This window comes from Prunus avium, chromosome 2 (genome assembly GCF_965620075.1).
Source record: "Prunus avium chromosome 2, drPruAviu1.hap1.1, whole genome shotgun sequence".
In the NCBI taxonomy this organism is placed as follows: Eukaryota; Viridiplantae; Streptophyta; class Magnoliopsida; order Rosales; family Rosaceae; genus Prunus; species Prunus avium.
The window spans coordinates 31729394-31747411 of NC_142285.1; the positions used below are offsets into that span (position 1 = coordinate 31729394).

The 18018-nt window shown below is 38.0% G+C and overlaps 3 protein-coding genes across 3 annotated transcripts; all 3 read left to right on the forward strand.

Annotated features, from left to right (window-relative positions):
* Positions 1 to 2051: 2051 nt before the first annotated feature.
* On the forward strand, positions 2052 to 10550 carry LOC110750829 (protein transport protein SEC16B homolog). Its single transcript, XM_021951203.2, has 14 exons — positions 2052 to 2232; positions 2448 to 4439; positions 4632 to 4952; positions 5894 to 6010; positions 6171 to 6293; positions 6407 to 6568; positions 6808 to 6933; positions 7034 to 7168; positions 7502 to 7629; positions 7729 to 7837; positions 7912 to 8211; positions 8801 to 8932; positions 9040 to 9338; positions 9445 to 10550. Exons 2-14 carry the CDS (start codon positions 2631 to 2633, stop codon positions 9974 to 9976), a joined length of 4293 nt encoding a protein of 1430 aa, XP_021806895.1. The 5' UTR covers positions 2052 to 2232; positions 2448 to 2630; the 3' UTR covers positions 9977 to 10550.
* Positions 10551 to 11290: 740 nt separating this feature from the next.
* On the forward strand, positions 11291 to 14790 carry LOC110750968 (uncharacterized). The gene is made up of 2 exons (XM_021951367.2): positions 11291 to 11872; positions 13113 to 14790. The coding sequence occupies exons 1-2, from the start codon at positions 11351 to 11353 to the stop codon at positions 14565 to 14567; spliced, it is 1977 nt and encodes a 658-aa protein (XP_021807059.1). The 5' UTR covers positions 11291 to 11350; the 3' UTR covers positions 14568 to 14790.
* A 996-nt stretch (positions 14791 to 15786) lies between these two features.
* Positions 15787 to 17789, forward strand: LOC110750800 (Polynucleotidyl transferase, ribonuclease H-like superfamily protein). Its single transcript, XM_021951174.2, has 6 exons — positions 15787 to 16080; positions 16175 to 16234; positions 16334 to 16446; positions 16687 to 16755; positions 17179 to 17230; positions 17407 to 17789. Exons 1-6 carry the CDS (start codon positions 15787 to 15789, stop codon positions 17542 to 17544), a joined length of 726 nt encoding a protein of 241 aa, XP_021806866.1. The 3' UTR covers positions 17545 to 17789.
* Positions 17790 to 18018: the final 229 nt, after the last annotated feature.

Here is an 18018-nt window from a genome sequence, read left to right on the forward strand (position 1 = left end):
GTGTAGGGAAACTAAATTGGATCATTCAATCACCAATCCCTGTGGAATCGACCTCGCACTTACATACGCTAAACTACCAACGGTTCGTGCACTTGCGAGTATCACAAGTTGAGGATGCAGCTTAATCCATTTTGGTGGAGCTAAATCTACGCAACATGAGCCACATCAACAAAATTCTCTCCAATAGACTTGTCAAACTCAGTCACCAAAATTGCAACCCATTTATCTTTTTTTTAGAACTCAAAGTTAAAATTGGCTCTTATAAATTATGAACATTTTTTATATATATTGTAGTAAGCCCAAACTAGGTTAAGATGAAGGTTTGATTATCCAAGAACAGAAGAAAGGAAGGGAAGAGAGAGAGAGAGAACAGAGAGATCAATAGAAGAAAGAAATCAAAGCTTCTGTATATTTCTCAATAAATTTGAAACAGTATAATTGTAAGCTTATATATTCTTAGCCTTTGCTTACTGATTAAGCACTATAGTTGATTAGGTTTTCTGACTTTCTAATCACTTCACATGTCAGCACATGGCCTTACAATTTGCAAACAGCCTTGACTAATTACTAATTAATCTCAGCTTAACTCTAACATGTAGATTATATAAGAAAGTTTAAAGCTTATGTTTGATTTGCTTGCCTACATCTATACGTTGGTTACTGCAGAAAGCAGAGAAGAGGCTGCAGCTGTTAGCAATATTATCAACTATCTGGCACTATACCACCAATCAAGCCATCAAAAACGCACATTATCAAGTATCTGGCACTACACCACCCAATCAAGTCATCAAAAACGCCTAAATTGATGTATATTTCAATTCCTAGTTCCAATCATGTTAAAGAAACCAAACGAAGAAGGAAAACACTGAAAATGAAGAACTGTTTTTTTTTTTTTGGGTTTTATCTCGGTTTTAAATTTAAGGGCATTTAAGTATTTTTTAATTGCATTTTTTGCTATATTTGAAAGTTTTTATGAAAATGGACATTTATATATTTAAGGGGTAAATTTGAGCTATTTATGATAAAAACTCTTCGTTTAGCTCGTTTATAATTCGTCTCCGTGCATGTTCATGAAACAAAATCCCTAAGAATTTTCCTTAAGAAATTGCCTAGCGAAAAAAAAAAAGAAAAAAAAAAAGAAAAAAGAAGACGATATTAATAAGGTGGCAAAGAACTTTGAAAAATCGAGTGCAAGTCCTAATGTACCCCCATTGAATGTAGAACTTATCCTCTACCAACTTATACCTCACTCCAAAAGTGCCTTTATCATCCCTCTTTTTTTTTTTTTTTCTGTTTTTTTTCTTTTGATAGGGAACAAAAAGTGCATTTGTCCTGGATATCTCATTTCCATTATTTGCAGAGTCATTTACTTTTTTTTTGGGTTTAATCTACATGCTAGTTGCGTTTTATCCGATTTCCTAATTTAGTCTTTGTGTTTATAATTCGGTCAATTTGCTTCTAAATTTATTTATGAAAGCCAATGTAGGATATTTTGACATTAAGTAACGCTTTTGAAGTTAAGAAAAATGCTAAAACCGGCGAATATGGTAAAATACAACGACTAAAATGCATGAAAAACATCAGTTAAAAAATTTAATTGGTTTTGCTTTTTTCACACTAATTCAACGAAATGTTACTGTGGAGACAAATTCATGACCAAACTCAGACCAAATTCACAAGAACTAAATGGCAAATATGATAAAAGTACCAAAAAGGGCTTCATATTTTCCTTATATCACATTACCGTAATTGTGGTAATTATTTAGAAATTAGGATTTAAATATCCTAATTCGGACACTATTTTCACTTCGAATAAATAAAGAAAACAAAAAGAAAAAAGAGGTAAAAAAAGTCAACCAAATCCTTAATTGGTAAATTTGGCAATCTCCAAATATTGAATCAGAACGCAGACAGAGACCAACCCCACAAATATTGAATTTGGTATTCTCCTGTCAATAGAAGTAGAGCCCATCACGTGCGCGTAAAGAACTCTTGTCACTATTGGCACGTGGCCACATATTTATATGGCAAATTGGCAATTGTTTTTCTCTTTGGTCAAGATTTACACACCGAACTCTGAGACTAATAAAAACATGCAAGATTTGATGGGGTGGGTGCTGTGCGGTGATCTTTAGGCTGCTCTTTTGCTCTGCAAGATGGATGATGCTTCGTCCCAAATAGACTCTAATTCTCTTCCTGTCTTCGTCACCAGAATTTATTAGGGTTTAACAAGTAAGTTACTCTCTCCTTAACCCAAAGTTTTCATTTTTATCAATTTAGTACACTGTTCATTGTTTATTGTTTTCTTATCCGACTAGCCCCACCTTAAGCGCGCACACGCTCTCTCTCTCTCTCTCTCTACAGAAAAGTCAATATTGTCTTGCTTTTTACTTATAGAGCCCTGATTTTGTTATTCTTCTTGCTGGTTGTGATAAATTTGGTTTCAGATGATAAATGGTAGTAGTTTTTGGGAATTCTGAAGTTTCCAGTGATTGAATGATGTGTTTCTTCAAAGTTTTTTTTTATGGTGTCGGTAAACTGAATCTCGTCGTCTAAAACAAATTGGGGAAGTGGGTTTTTGATTTCATAGCGAGGTTGATTTGGAGGGTTTGGGGTCTGCGTTTTTTTAGATGGCCACCACTTCGTTTGAGTTGGAGGATCAGACAGACGAGGATTTCTTTGACAGATTGGTTAATGATGACATTGATTTTACTGGAAATGTGCCTAGTTCTGTACAAAACAGTGAACCTGACGAGGTCAAAGCTTTTTCAAAATTGAGTATTTCAGAAGCCGGTTCTCTAGGAGTAGACATCAGCGGCTATGGTGGTTTTGGGGTTAATGGTGAATTGGGTCATGAAGATAGGGTTGTGTTGGAATCGTTGGATCCACTTCAGGACCCTGTAGAAGTTGTTAAAGAAATCAAGTCACCGACACCTGATTCTAAAAATGAGTTCATTGCATTGAATGATATAGCCGATAATGGAAATGAGGCTAGGGCATTGGAGGATAAAGCAGATGATAGAAATGAGGCTAGTGCATTGGATGATAAAGCCGGTAATGGAAATGAGGCTAAGGCACTGGAGCATAAAGGGGAGGAAGGTGTGGTAGATGGGGCAGGGAGTACTAGTATTTTATCAGCGGAAACTGGTGTGAAAGTAGTTCAATGGAGTTCGTTTAACTCGGATTTGAAACCTTCTGCTGGGAACTCGGATTTTTTCAGTGAATTTGGAGATTACTCGGAAGACCCATTTGCAAATTTGGGTAATACAGAAAAATATTGGGCTGAGTCTATGGTCACTAGTGGTGTTTTGGAGAACTCAGTTGCTGATTTAGGTGCTTCTAGTTACGCGCAGAATCAAGAAGGTCAGCCTTGTGGGGCTATTGAGGAACAAAATTTAGATGGGGAGGACTTGAATAGTAGTCAGAATTGGGAAAATCTTTACCCGGGATGGAGGTTGGATCCAAATACTGGGCAATGGTATCAGTTGGAGGGTTACGATGTGAGTGCCAATACAAATACAGATGTGAACATTAATGCAAATGCTCAAGAGAGTTTTAATGTGAATTCTCATTCTGTAGATAATGTGGTTTTTTCAGACCAGAAAGAAGATGCTTATTATTTCCAGCAACCAGCGCAGTCTGTTTCTCAGAGTGTGGCCCAGGGAAGTGAAACTAGCACTGGTTCTAACTGGAATGAGCATTCTCGCGGGAACACAGATTACCCTGCACATATGGTTTTTGATCCCCAGTACCCCGGGTGGTACTATGATACAATTGCCCAAGAATGGAAGCAGTTGGAGTCTTCTGCTCCAGCTTCTGATCAGTCATCAAGTGTGGAGCATAATCAGCAATATCACAATACCAATGTTGAGAATCATGGGTCACAGAGTCTGCTCAATGAACAAGATGTTGCAAACTGGGGTGGATCTATGAGCACCTACGATCAGCAAAGTGCGAGTATGTGGCATACTCAGAATGTTGCCAAGAGCGACACTATTAGTTTTCCTGAGAAACAGCAGTATGCAACCCAGTATTTTTCAGCCGAGCATGTAACTAATTCTGTGAATCAACAAACAGGATTCAATCCTTCTGGATCAATTGCTCTTAATGAAGAGGTAAGTCATGGCTATGGTATCAGTGGTGGGGTTGGTGGGTTTGAAAGCTTTCATCCTGCAGGAAACTTTTCTCAGCATCAGAATCAAGCCAAGGAGCCAAACCAAGTGATGAGTTTCTCACCTGCTAACTTTGATTGTCAGAAGCCAGTACATTTTTCACAGCAGCCAGTCCAGAGTGGAAGTCAGTTTTCTCATGAGGCCAGTATGGGGAGGTCATCTGCAGGACGACCTCCACATGCTCTAGTTACTTTTGGATTTGGTGGGAAACTTATAGTCATGAAAGATAATAGTTATTCTCCTGCAAACATGACATATCAAAGCCAGGTCAGGCCTTACTTTCTGACTTCAATTTCCCGAGAGACATACCTCCATATATATATATATATGTGTGTGTGTGTGTGTGTGTGTGTGTAATATATATGTAGATGCGTACATGTCTATACTGGTATGTCTGGTGTTGGCATAAATGCTGTAATAGGCCCTAATTTCTTTTCCCTTTCAATTTGTAATGTGAAGGACTCTGTAGGAGGTGTGATTAATGTTCTCAATCTGATGGAAGTTGTTGTAGACAAAACTGATGCTGCTAGCTTTGGAACTGGTTGTCATGATTATTTCCATGCATTGTGCCAACAATCTTTTCCTGGCCCCTTGGTTGGGGGCAATGCTGGAAGTAGGGAATTAAACAAATGGATAGATGACAAGATTGCAAACTGTGAAACTACTTGCATGGATTTCAGAAAGGGGGAGCATTTGAGGTTGCTTTTCTCTTTACTAAAAATAGCATGCCAATATTATGGAAAACTTCGATCTCCCTTTGGCACTGACCTGGCATTGAAGGTATTTTTTTTGGTTTGTAAAACTGTTTATTTATGACCTGTTTGACTGTTTGGACGCCATATCACATTTTAATTGTACTTCAGTCATACTAGCCTCTCCGCACGCTCTTCCGCACCTGCGAGAGGCTTTTAAAAAAAAAAAAAATTTAGAATTAAAAAAGATAATGGCTAGTTGTGTTGCATAAAAATAGGATCCATTATCTGCTTTTTCTTTTAATTTAAAATTTTTAAATATGAAAAAGTGTGAATTTATCATATTATCCTCATTTAATTAATAATTTCAATTCTTAATGTTTGCATTAACCAAGGGTATTTTCTGGTATTTTGAATGTTTTACCATTCTCTGCCTTTTGCTTTATATATATAGATATATAGATAAATCAAAACCTGGGCATTTCATGAGCACGTAGATTTAATTCTATCACATTAATTATGCTGGTTTTACATCTTTCTTGATGGGGCGTGTTCAGTAGACAGATTTTCAAATTAGAAATTTGTATTGATATTGATAACTTGCTCTTAAATTTAAATGCTACAGAATGGCCCCTCAGTTATATTTAAATAACCATATGGCAGTGTAATAAGCATATAGATTAAAAACTTGCAATTCTATAAATCTGGTGTTTTCATCATTAGAAATTTAGAATTCTACTGATGGCTTGATTCTACTACCTGTTATTAGTGTTTTATCTTCCTATGTGGTCCTCTCCTTCCTAAATTTATTGCAGTCCATGATTTCATATGAACTTGGAATTCTTTTTGTTTTTTGTTTTTAGGTGTGAGTTTAGTTTGGTTTAAAATATCTGTTTCAACCCTAAATCCTTGCAATTTATTGATTCATTTGAAGATTGAAATTGCAGAGATTTTCTTTATTTATTCAAGAGCATCTACCAGTTCTCCGGTTGGTATGGTTATTAACCACTTTTGTTATCATAAAATTAGGAAACTGATAGTCCAGAGTCAGCTGTTGCTAAGCTTTTTTACTCTGCTAAGAAAAGTAACGAGCATGGTGCTGTTATGTGCTGCTTACATAACTTGCCTTCTGAAGCACAGAGTCAAGTATGTCATATTCTCTCTCTCTCTCTCTCTCTCTCTCTCTCTCTCTCTCTTTATGTATATATATATGTCTATCTTAAATTTGGTTTTTAATTATGGGTTTCCTTTTTGGCTATAGAAATTTATCAGTACCTTCCGTAATGAATATATGTTATTGCTTTAGGCTACTGCTCTTGAGGTACAGAAGCTTCTTGTCTCTGGTAGGAAGAAAGAGGCTTTACAATGTGCACAGGAAGGTCAGTTGTGGGGTCCAGCACTGGTCATTGCATCGCAGCTTGGTGATCAGGTTATCAAAAACATTTTTTTTTATCAAAACATACCAAGGAAACGTGTCTGTTCTAATTTCAGACTTTGTTCTTTATGCTAATGTTTGTTCGCTTTGTTCATTATTGCATGCAGTTTTATGGTGATACTGTGAAGTATATGGCTCTAAACCAGTTAGTAGCAGGATCACCATTGAGGACGTTGTGCTTGTTAATTGCCAGGCAGCCTGCAGACGTGTTTTCCAATGCCACTACAGATAGCAATCTACCTATGAATATATCACAACAACATACACAGGTGATTTACAAATTCGGTTATTTTGTGCAAAAAAAAAAGGGTTATCTCTTTGTGTCGTAAAAAAGGGTTATATCTTCAGGCTAAGACCTGGGACTCCCTTTTTTTCTACTTGTAAATTCATTTTTTGCTTCTCTACTGAATAGAACACTGAAACGGCATGTGTGTAATAGTCATGATCCTATGTTATTGAAGTTCCTTGTATATTTTTGTCTAAGATATTGATTATTTCCTTACTACAGATTGGGGCCAATTACATGTTAGACGGATGGGAAGAGAATTTAGCCATCTTAACTGCAAACAGAACAACAGATGATGAGCTTGTTATCATCCATCTTGGAGATTGCCTATGGAAGGAAAGGGGCCAGGTATTTTGTCTGTTTCTTGGGTTGAGTTCCTTTTTATTTTTATGCCTTGAAAAGATGTTATCTTCTCTGGTTTTATCCTGACTGGAAAGCAATTGCGCAGAACACTGCTGCACACATATGTTATTTGGTTGCAGAAGCAAACTTTGAGCAATATTCAGACAGTGCAAGACTGTGTCTTCTTGGTGCGGATCATTGGAAATTTCCACGAACATATGCCAGTCCTGAGGCTATCCAGGTGGTCTACACTCCATTTTTTGATATGCAAGTTCACTAACTGATGCATGATTTGCTTACACTTATGATTGACATGTACTGATCGTTCTACTCATTGTGTTGTGGAGCCTCCAAAAGTTTTGTTTTCATAGTTCCTCTGTATTTGGTCAGAAGTATGTGGCAGTCTGCTTTTGGAGAATGTAGCATAACCGTTTGAAAGCAGAAAATGTTTCACTGTATTATTATTGTTGCTAATTATTATTGTTATTTTGTTGTTATTGTTGTTTTCATTATTGTTATTACTATGGCTGTTCTTTTTGTTGTAACTAAATCAACCTTTTGCATATGTTGGCAGAGGACAGAATTGTACGAATACTCAAGGGTTCTTGGAAATTCTCAGTTTCTCCTACTTCCTTTTCAGCCATATAAGCTTATTTATGCCCACATGCTGGCTGAAGTTGGAAAAGTTGGAGATGCTCTGAAGTAAGTATGGGTGTTGTTCATCTAGACCATTTTTATCTGTAGACTGAAAATAGTCGTTTTTTATCTGCCTCTAGCTTATTACTCATTATGTTTGGTCAGATACTGTCAAGCAATTTTAAAGTCTTTAAAATATGGTCGAGCACCTGAATTGGACACATGGAGACAGTTAGTGTCATCTCTGGAAGAGCGGATAAGAGCCCACCAACAGGTTTTTCTCCAACATTCAGTTCCTTTATCAAGTCTTTCTGTCTATACGTTTTCTTACAGCGACATTTTGTACAGGGTGGTTACAATACAAATTTGGCCCCAGCCAAACTGATGGGAAAATTGTTTACATTATTTGATAGTACTGCTCATCGTGTGGTCGGAGGCCTGCCTCCACCTGTACCTGCAACATCACAAGGCCATGCTCATCAACCAGAAGGCCCAAGTGTATCCAACAATCAATCAACAATGGGTATGTCTTCATTAATGCCTTCAGCATCAATGGAGCCAATAAGTGAATGGACTGCTGAGAGCAATCAACTGAATATCCCCAATAGAAGCATTTCGGAGCCAGATTTTGGGAGAAGCCCGGGAAAGGTAGATAAATGTTTTTGCCATTAGACCTTCTTTTGACCAACCGTGTCATGAATTTCTATATATATATATATATATATATAATTTTTATTTTTTTTAGGTGGGGGGCGTAAAATTTGTCTCAATCAATCAAAGAGCAAAAAAAATTAGTAATCCACTTAGCTTCACACATTGTGCCATTACGGTATTGGATAAGTAATTAAGGATCGGACAAATTTTATAATTTCTGAGTTACTAGTGAGATCAACAATTTAAACTTACAAGTTGTTTTTTAAAAAAACAAATGTTATAAAATATGGAAGTTTGTGGTTAGATTATGGCCTTTACGAGTAAGCACGTCTATATTTTCTTTTTCATTACTGTATGTTTCGGGGTTATTGGGAGGTGCTCGTGCATATTAAGTGAATGGACATATAGACGAAATATATAAAAAGTGAATGTAAAACATCAGTTACATGCATGAGAAGTTAGAACCTTGCTCTTTTTAGATTTGAGCAGAAACTGGATTTCAGTAGCTGGCTTGTGTTTTACTGAGAGAGAGAAGAGAGACAGAGGCAGAAAGAAATTTACAGCTTATTTGGTGTTCAATCAGGTTGATGCATCCAAGAAAGTGGACTCTTCTAAAACACAAGAAAAGGCATCAACATCTCGTTTTGGTAATTTTGGCTCACAGATATTCCAAAAGACTCTGGGATTTGTCAAAAGATCCCAGTCAGATCGGCAGGTACATAAATATTATTGTTACTAAGTTTGAATGAGGGGATTTCCTTCGTAGAGATTATATTATCTCAGTTTAGCCTCATAAGTTGTCCTGTTTTTGTTCTTCTGAAGGCTAAATTGGGTGAAAAGAATAAATTCTACTACGATGAGAAACTTAAGCGATGGGTTGAAGAAGGTGCTGAACCTCCAGCCGAGGAAGCAGCCTTACCACCTCCACCACCAACTGCAGCCTTCCCGAATAGAATGCAAGATTACAACATAAATGACGCACTGAACACCAAAAGTTTCGATGCAGTTGCTGGGCCACAAATCAAAAGCCCGGTGCCCCCTGAGCAGAGTTCAGGAATACCACCCATCCCACCCAGTTCAAACCAATTCTCTGCACGTGGACGTACAGGTGTTCGCTCAAGGTAGACTCCTGGATTCTCTTTCTGTCTCTCATTGTTGCTCTTCATTGTATTTTTTCGACAAGAAGTGTAATGTCTCTTAACATACGATTTATTCAAATTTTCTTAGGTATGTTGATACATTCAACAAAGGTGGTGGGACCCCAGGAAACTTATTTCAGTCACCATCTCTTCCATCTGCTAAACCTGGGGTTGGTCCCAATCCCAAGATGTTCATCCCCACTGCTGTAACTTCTTATGAGAAGACAGTTCAAACACCTGGAGAAAGCGCGCAAGAGCCATTGGTGACCATCAAAAATCCCCCAAAATCATTTCAGGATGTATTCCCTACTCCACAAACATCAACATCATCTTCAATGACCACTATGCAACGGTTTCCTAGCATGGACAACATTGTACAAAAGAGAGCAGGAGAAATGGCAAATGGCAGTAGCTTTGTTCCCCCTGAATCGCGCCGTGTAGCATCATGGAGTGGAAGCCTTAATCATGCTAGCAATCCTTCTATGAGGAATGAAATAAAGCCTCTAGGAGAAGCACTTGGTAGGTCTCCATTGTCGCATATGCGTAGTGGTCCGCCATCATTGCAGTCTTCAAGAAGTGGTGGTAGTTTTGGAGACGACCTTCATGAAGTTGAACTTTGAAGTGTTAGGGAATAGTTGTAAATCTATAGAAAGTGCTGCATTAGACAGGGGCGGTGTCACCTGATCCTTCTGCAAGTTCGGTGATGGGGACGACACAGATGGGGAGTTCAGGTTTTTGATGAAGCCCCTTTAACCCCATTAGAGGAATTACATATATACCTGAAACCAACAATTAGTTTGAATGATATGTTGCCTTTCTAGTAAAAGAGGCTTTTGTCCTTAAACCAGAAAGGACATGCGATGGCATTCTGTACAGGCCAACAGATTGCCCCGAGGCAAGCGAAAGGGGCCTTGAAACAGAAAGTAAGCAGCCCTTGTACCAATTTGGGAGGGAAAATTGCTTAGCATATTTGCAAATATAAGATATACCATTTCTCCCATTCACATATCTTATTCAGAATTTTGTCGAATCAATAAATAACATTGAAATTAGGGTCTGAAAGTTCTTGTTTAAGATTTCTCCTTTCATTTACCCTTATTTCTTCTTGTCACAAATGATGACAGGATTTATATTTGAGACGGTGAAGTGATTCCTTAAACTTTTGTTATCATATACTTTTTCCTTTATGGATCAGGTGCCCGTGTATTTTTTTTCCCACATCTGCAATGTGTGAGTTTATTTTGTCCCAAATTAAAGTGACATGTCTCTGCTTCTCACGAAGGTTCGCACTCGAAGCACTCAAGTCCAACAAAGTCCCAACCCTTTTCTTTTTGTCTCTCTCCACAGCCTACGAAGTTTCATGAGTTGTAATAGTCTAAATAACTTTTAAACATTGCTCACCAAAAGTATATGAACTTTTCTTGTAATCCAACCTAGGACTTCCGGTGTATATTAAATGCTCTTAACCACTTGAGCTATACACCCCTTGTTAAAAAGGAAATAAACTTAAACATTGTGGAAGAAGAGATTTGCTACTTCATTTTATCTCCCAGTTATAATGTCAAACATTTTCTCAACTTCTTATTACTCTATCCGATTTTGGAAGAGCTCCCAAATAAAAATTCATTATCTCATTGATAAAAATGAAGAAAAATTTGTCAACCATGTTGTCAAATTAATATTTCAGAAAGAAAAAAAAATAAAAAAGTAAACAAAGAGTATGAGTGCAGAATGAAACAATGGGAATGTGAAAATCACTATTAAAAAAAATAGAAAATGATAAAAGCACCAATTTATTAAAATGTAATAAAATAATGGAAAACCGAAATGTCCCCTCTCCCTCTTCTTGAAAAGAAAAGAAAAAAAGAAAAAAAGAAAAAAAGAAAAAAAGAAAAAAAACAGAATAAGTAACAAAAAAACAAACAGAAGCTCTCCTACTATAAAGGGCGCAAACAGAAGCATCCGTTAGCAGAAGAAAAGAGAGAGAGCCAGCCATGGAATACTCCTACCCACAAACCCATCAAGAAGACCACACCCAATACCAGCAATACCAACAATACCAACAACAACAACAACAACAAGAAGCAGCAGCAGCATATGACCCATCAAGAATTCAAGCCTACGACCACTCATATCAATCCTATTATCCCTACAATCATCATCAACAACAATATGAATATGACCACCACCAGTACCAGCAATATTACAATCCCACTCAAGATTACAGAAATTCCTACGACACCACCACCACCACCACCCAACATCAATTCCATCAAGAACCCACTTCGATTCATCCTCCTGGGGTCCCAATCCCGCCTGAACCGCCACACAACGCGGATCCCGGGCAAACCCATTTTCAAAATGCGTATTATGCACATGGGGTTGTTGAAGATCAGCAACAGCAGCAAATGAATTCGGGTTCGGGTGAATTGATACCGGCGGCTGTGGCTGCACTATCGCAGCTGACGCAACTCTCTGCGAACATGGATGCGGCGCAGAGGGCCACTCAACCGCCGGTAAGGGGTTTGCTTTGTTGGTTTTGATTGCAATTTTTGAAATTATGCATTTGGGAATTAATGTCCTTCAAATTGTGATGTGTTTCTTTTTTTGTTTATTTGACCAATCTTATGAATCTAATGTTTATAATCTACTTGGAGTTGGCCATGTTTCTAGCATTTGATTTGATATATAGAGTTTGAAAACATTGTTGCAAAATGTGTTATATATTTGATATAAGAAATTCACTAAGAAAGAATTATACCAATGAAGTACAACAAATGAAAAAAATTTGATGGCATTTCCTCAAACCTATCATTGTGTTCTTCATCAAGCTTCCATCAAGCTTCTCTTATCTTTCTATTTTCTTTAATGGCTCGAGCATATTTATAAGAACAAAAAAATAAGAAATAAAAAAAAGTTTTTTTCATCAATTCATGGCCGTTCCTCCAAGCCAAGAAGATAAGCAAAAACTGATTCAAGTTGCCAAGGACACATGCATGTGAGTTGACATTTTGTGTGTGCTCGTGCTTTTCTTTTAAACACTTGCTGAGGGGATTCAATCATGGTAAAACAGTAAACTCGTCTGCAAGAGGGTGGTTTAGTGTCTTCATGTGTGTGTGTTTGTGTATGTGCTTTTCCTTATTATCCCATGAAGGATATGCCATGTCGAAGCAATAAACAATTCTATAAGAGAGTGTATTTGACATATATCAGGATCTCTCTTAGGTATGGTATCGTCTTCCATTCTTCCCCAAAATTGCATCTCAGGATGCTTTTCAGAAAACTAGTGTAGCCTTGACGATGTTTTGGATTTGATATTTTGCTTTAAGAAAAAGATATGTAATTGGATATCTCTGTATAACAGACTTTCTTTTTAATTTAGTATGTAATGCATTTTTTAAAATTCTTTAACGAATCTGAGGGATCTGGTTCATAGCTTCTCTATTCAGGTCCCATTGTTTATGTGGTTTGCTTTTCTGGATTGAATCTTTATTCATGTATTGCCTACTTCAATCTGTGCAATCTCTTATCAGAAATCACTTAACGTGTTCGGTCGGATTGATTTTAGCATTCAATTCATCTATATACTTTCCATTCTATCTATATATTAAGTCTTATCGTCATTAGTGGTTTATATCTATCTTTGTGCATTTTATTTCAAAATTTTCATTATTTCTGTTACTTTTTTCTGTTCATGGTAGCATTAGCAATAAAACCATTACATGGATTGCTTTATCCTTAAATGCTATTCTGCAGATTGGGCAAACTCCATATAGAGGTGGAGGTAGGAGGGGCAATAGGCCCTTCCGAGGGGGTGGTCGGGGCCATTTTGGTTACCATGGTTCTAGACCAGATGGCTCAGCCCGCCCTTTCCGCGGTAGGGGACGTGGCCAGGGTGGTGGTAGACACTTTCCACAGTATGGTGCTGCATCAAACAATCTAAATTCAGCATCTGTACCTGCTGAAGGTGTAGCTGCTTTAATGCAGCCGCCTTCAGCATTGGTTCCTGGGCAGGCACCATTACCTGTACCAACACAAGTGTCTTCTACTTCATTCTGGCGACCTCCTCGTATGGCTTGGTGTGAACTTTGTAGGGTTGACTGCAACACTCCTGAAATCCTTGAGCAGCATAAAAATGGAAAGCGACACAAAAAATATATGCAGGTATATGAGGAGTTGCAGAAACTCAACAAAGTCAAAACTGAACAGCAGAATGCTCAAATGCCTAACACTGAATTAAAACCAGAAGTTGGTCAACCTGTGAAAGTTGAGGGATTTGAGGAAAAACAACCCTTACAAGAAAATCTTACTTCTGAAGTAGTTACTGATAATAATAGAAATGAAACAGATCAGAAAGATACTGGGGCAAATTCTGAAGCTTCTGCAGGACCTGGGAACAAGTCCGGGGATCACTTTGCAGCTCGGGGACGTGGTTTCAAGCGTAGGATGAGAGGGGGGCGAGGGGGTAAGTATATGAGGACTAATGAAGGATCACGAAGACCAGTTGAGCCTCCCAAACCGAAACAAGTGATTCCTTTTATATGTGAATTGTGCAATATCAAGTGTGAGTCACAGGTGGTTTTCGATAGTCATTTGAGTGGTAAAAAGCACCTTGCCACCCTTAAAAGGTTTCATGGCCACCGTGCTTTGTATGGAGAAGTGGGGCTTCAAGCACTTTACCCATCTAACTTCAATGCCGCCTCAACTTCAGCCGCCCCAACTTCAGCCGCCCCCCCTGTCCAGCAAGGTGACAATGATCCTCAAGCCCTCTTGGCCCAATTGTTGATGACTTATGTGCTTGCTCAAACCCAAGCACAAGGGTCATCACCAGCTCCAGCGCCTGCATCTGCAGTTGGACCAGTCGGAACCCACAATCAACTCGAGTTGATTCAAGGATTGCAAGCGATGTGTCAAGATGGGAGCCAAAATGCAGTTATCTTGGAACTCAAACGTCAGCTGCAATGTGCAGCAGCTGGGAACCCAGAAACAAACACTGGGAATGGAACATCAGAGTTTGAAGCAAAGGAGGTAAGCGTTCCTATAAGTATGTCAGTTGTGGCGCCAGCAGAGAATCCAGTCACAAGCGAGCAAGTTTCTCAGACAGCATCAGATAAAGAGTGTGGAGCTGCCTCCTCAGATCCAATTTTCCAGCCAAAAGCTGAAAACCAAATGCAGGAACCAGAGTCCAAGAAAGAAGAGCGAACTGAATAGATGCAGTTACATATTTGTTGGGGAAACCACTGAGCAAAGTGAGGTCCTAAGCTAGGCCCTTCAATGACTGAATAAGATACACTCATTTCAGCCATGGTACAGTTTTATTTTACATTGAACTAAATGGTTATGTTCTTTTGTATAACACATGTTTTGGTTGTGGGACGTTCAGAATTACCCATATGTCTTTACCTTTTGGCTGAATATACATCACATTGGCATCTATCGATTAGCCGTTTTACTGTTTTGCCCAATGGGTATGTTTTGTATGCATGCTGCCTAGTTGAGTGATGCCTCTTTAGTATGGCAAAGTTCCCATTTCTTTTCCTTTTTCCCCGTTTCCACTTGTCTGCTAAGGTTGGCTTTCATATAAATTTGGATTTTTTTTTTACTTCAAACTCATGGACTATTTGCAAATCATCTAACAACAGTTTTTTATGCATATGATATGTAAACAGGAACATATCAATTATCTTTGTCGTCTTTTATGTTCGTTGATTATGTTCCCCCCGATGATGCATCCGTGCATACGTTAATAGCTTGTTAGAAAGTTAAACAAATGAAATATTGCAGTTTAAGTGAGTTTAAATTGAAGAAATGGAACATTATTTGGTAGAACAAATTTAGTAACTTTCATTCTTTTCGGACAATGATATTCCTTTCAACTATTTTTTTCTTTAGTATGGCATTGTTTCATAGGGTTTCATTACATGGTTAGTTTGCCAATGTAACGATGTAGCGTGGACTTAGTTTTATAATTTCGTTCAACATATTCCGGCATTCGGAAGAAGACATATTATATAAATACAAAATCATATTCTACCGTTGAGAAAAGAAATATCAATAATAACCTACTAATCTTTTCCATTGTGTATAGAACGGAGTTGGCTAAGACAGGTGTGCCCACCTCCTTGCACTTGAGTTTAATCTTCCTTCTCGACCAATCATACTGTCACGTGTGATAACTTTTCCATTTTGCATAGCGTGACTGGTCGGGGATAACAACACAATGCTATCCTTTTTGCATATAAATTTTTCTGGTACATTAGAATAGTTAGAATATCGTTATGTTGAAAAACAAAAATTATTTATGTATTTATTTTTTTAACATGCCTTCAACAGACAGGTCCAACAAAACGAGCCGTTTTGATGGGAGAGTTCGAAAAGGTTTAAAACGCTGCGTTCTCCTTATCCCTCTCCCTCCCTCCAGCGCTAAAAAATGTATTGTCAGCGACTGGCAGCTCTACCGGCACAAATCGACCTCTTCCCTCCTTTCCCAATCGGCACCGTTCCCAAAGTCCGAAATGCCCCCACGTCCATTCAACTCCCTCTCACCAAAAACAGTAAAAACGGCCCTCGAATAAGGGCAATCTCCACAGATGAAATTCCTCCAAATGCCCTTCGCCGGAAGCGTGACCCCAACTGGAGAGGCGGGTTTAGCGTAGGGGTAGATTTAGGAATGTCACGCACCGGCCTCGCTCTCAGCAAAGGGTTCAACTTTCGTCCTCTCACCGTAATTATCCCCCAACCTCATGCCCCTGATTTCAAAACAACTCAATTTTTTTTCTTTGAAAATATCTTTTAATTTCATTTTTCATTGTGTTTAGGTGTTGAATTTGAGGGGGCAGAAGCTCGAGGATCAACTCCTTGAGATTGCAAAGCAGCAGGTCCTAAAATTATTACTTATTTTTAAACTTATAATCTTCTTCTCTTGTTTTTGGTAATAATATGGGATTAAATAATTAAATGAAGAAGAAAAATTGTAGGAGGCAGATGAGTTTATAGTCGGACTTCCGAAATCGAGTGATGGGAAAGAGACGCCTCAGTCCAACAAAGTTCGTAGCGTTGCTGGGAGGCTTGCTGTTAGTGCTGCTCAGAGGTATAAAATCAAGCATTTGGTCATCTATACAATGCAATGTAGATATGCAAGTATTACATGTATGTATTTGTTTTTCTTTTTTTCTTTTTGGTTTGCTTGCATGAAATGAAAATTTACTGTGCATGATAATATAATCTCTTATTTTGGATGCTTTGCTTCATTCAAAATACCAGGACTGTGGTGTTTTTTTTTTGTGTGTGCTTGAGATAGTGCAATGTTCACTGGAGTTTTTAATTGCAGGGGTTGGAGGGTATACCTGCAGGATGAAAACGGGACGTCCATCGAAGCCATGGATCGCATGATTAATGTGTAATCCTTTCTACCAAATCACCTTTTTCGATGATTGAATACTTTTTGCTTTGTTTAAAGATGGCTATAGATTATCATAATGCATGTTTTCATTTCTTAAGCAGATTCTGTTTGGTTTGAACTGTAAAATGGCGTTTAGAATGTGAATGGAAACAAAATTGAACACAACATGAGCTCATTATGATATTAAAACAAACAAAATTTATCCATAAATTCGCGTCCTTTGTGAATCGAACTTCTTTAACTCTTTGTGAGGCGTGAAAACCTTTAGGTCAGAAAATGTGCAAAACTGAAGAGGTATTAGTTCATCAGATTAGGAGTCTTGTGCTTCATCTTATTTCTATGCTTCCTTATGTAAATTTATTTTTGCACCCAATGTAGGATGTTTTGCCATTTCTTGCCTGAGATCAAGTTTCTTTTCAGGGGCCTCGGCAAGTCTGATCGGCAAAGCAAAGTCGATGCCTACGCTGCCGTGGTATGCAAGAAAATATAATGTCTGTGCGATACGTTGTCTTATTAAGTGTTTTAAGCTTTATAAATTTTTCATCTTTGGTGCATGTATAAGAAGGGAGCAATGCAGTTTTCTGTTCTTTTTTTAGGAGCAATCCAGGATCTAAATTGAAGTATGTTTTGTTATTTTTCTGGTTGCAGATGGTGCTGGAGAGATATTTTTCCATGTCCGGAGAGGGCACTGAGCTTGTGGTACCCAAGAATTTGGATCTGCTGGACAAACTTCGAAGAGGTCCTCCTAAAGATATTGACTTTTACCCCGAAGATTATGAGGATTAACCATTCACTATTAATTCACTATTAACAGTAAAACCCGAGTCTTTGAAACACATTTTCAAGAGGAGCATAAACAAGAGAGAAGAGGCAATGGTTTTGCAATCCCATTTGCGATTAATCTTTCTTTTTTACTTTCCTTCATTCTTTTGTTGGTCATTAAGTGAGCAATATGCAAATATGGAAATCCTTCGAGGGGCATTTGCCTTTTGTAAATATCGCATTATATAAGAATGTTTTCATTCTTATCACCTATTTGTTTTTCGAATTTTCTAGAAGTAATTGCATATAATTTATAAAGGTAAACTGTGCAGGTATTTTCTTTATTAAAATGAGAAGGGATAAGCAGGAAGAAAGGTGAATGCATAGTGTGTATGAGAAAATACCCTCGCCCGCCATTGTAGTTTAGACTACCGCTTATACTCAACAACAAAAAACCTAGCCACATTTTGCGGCACCTTCGTTATCCAAAGATCAGAA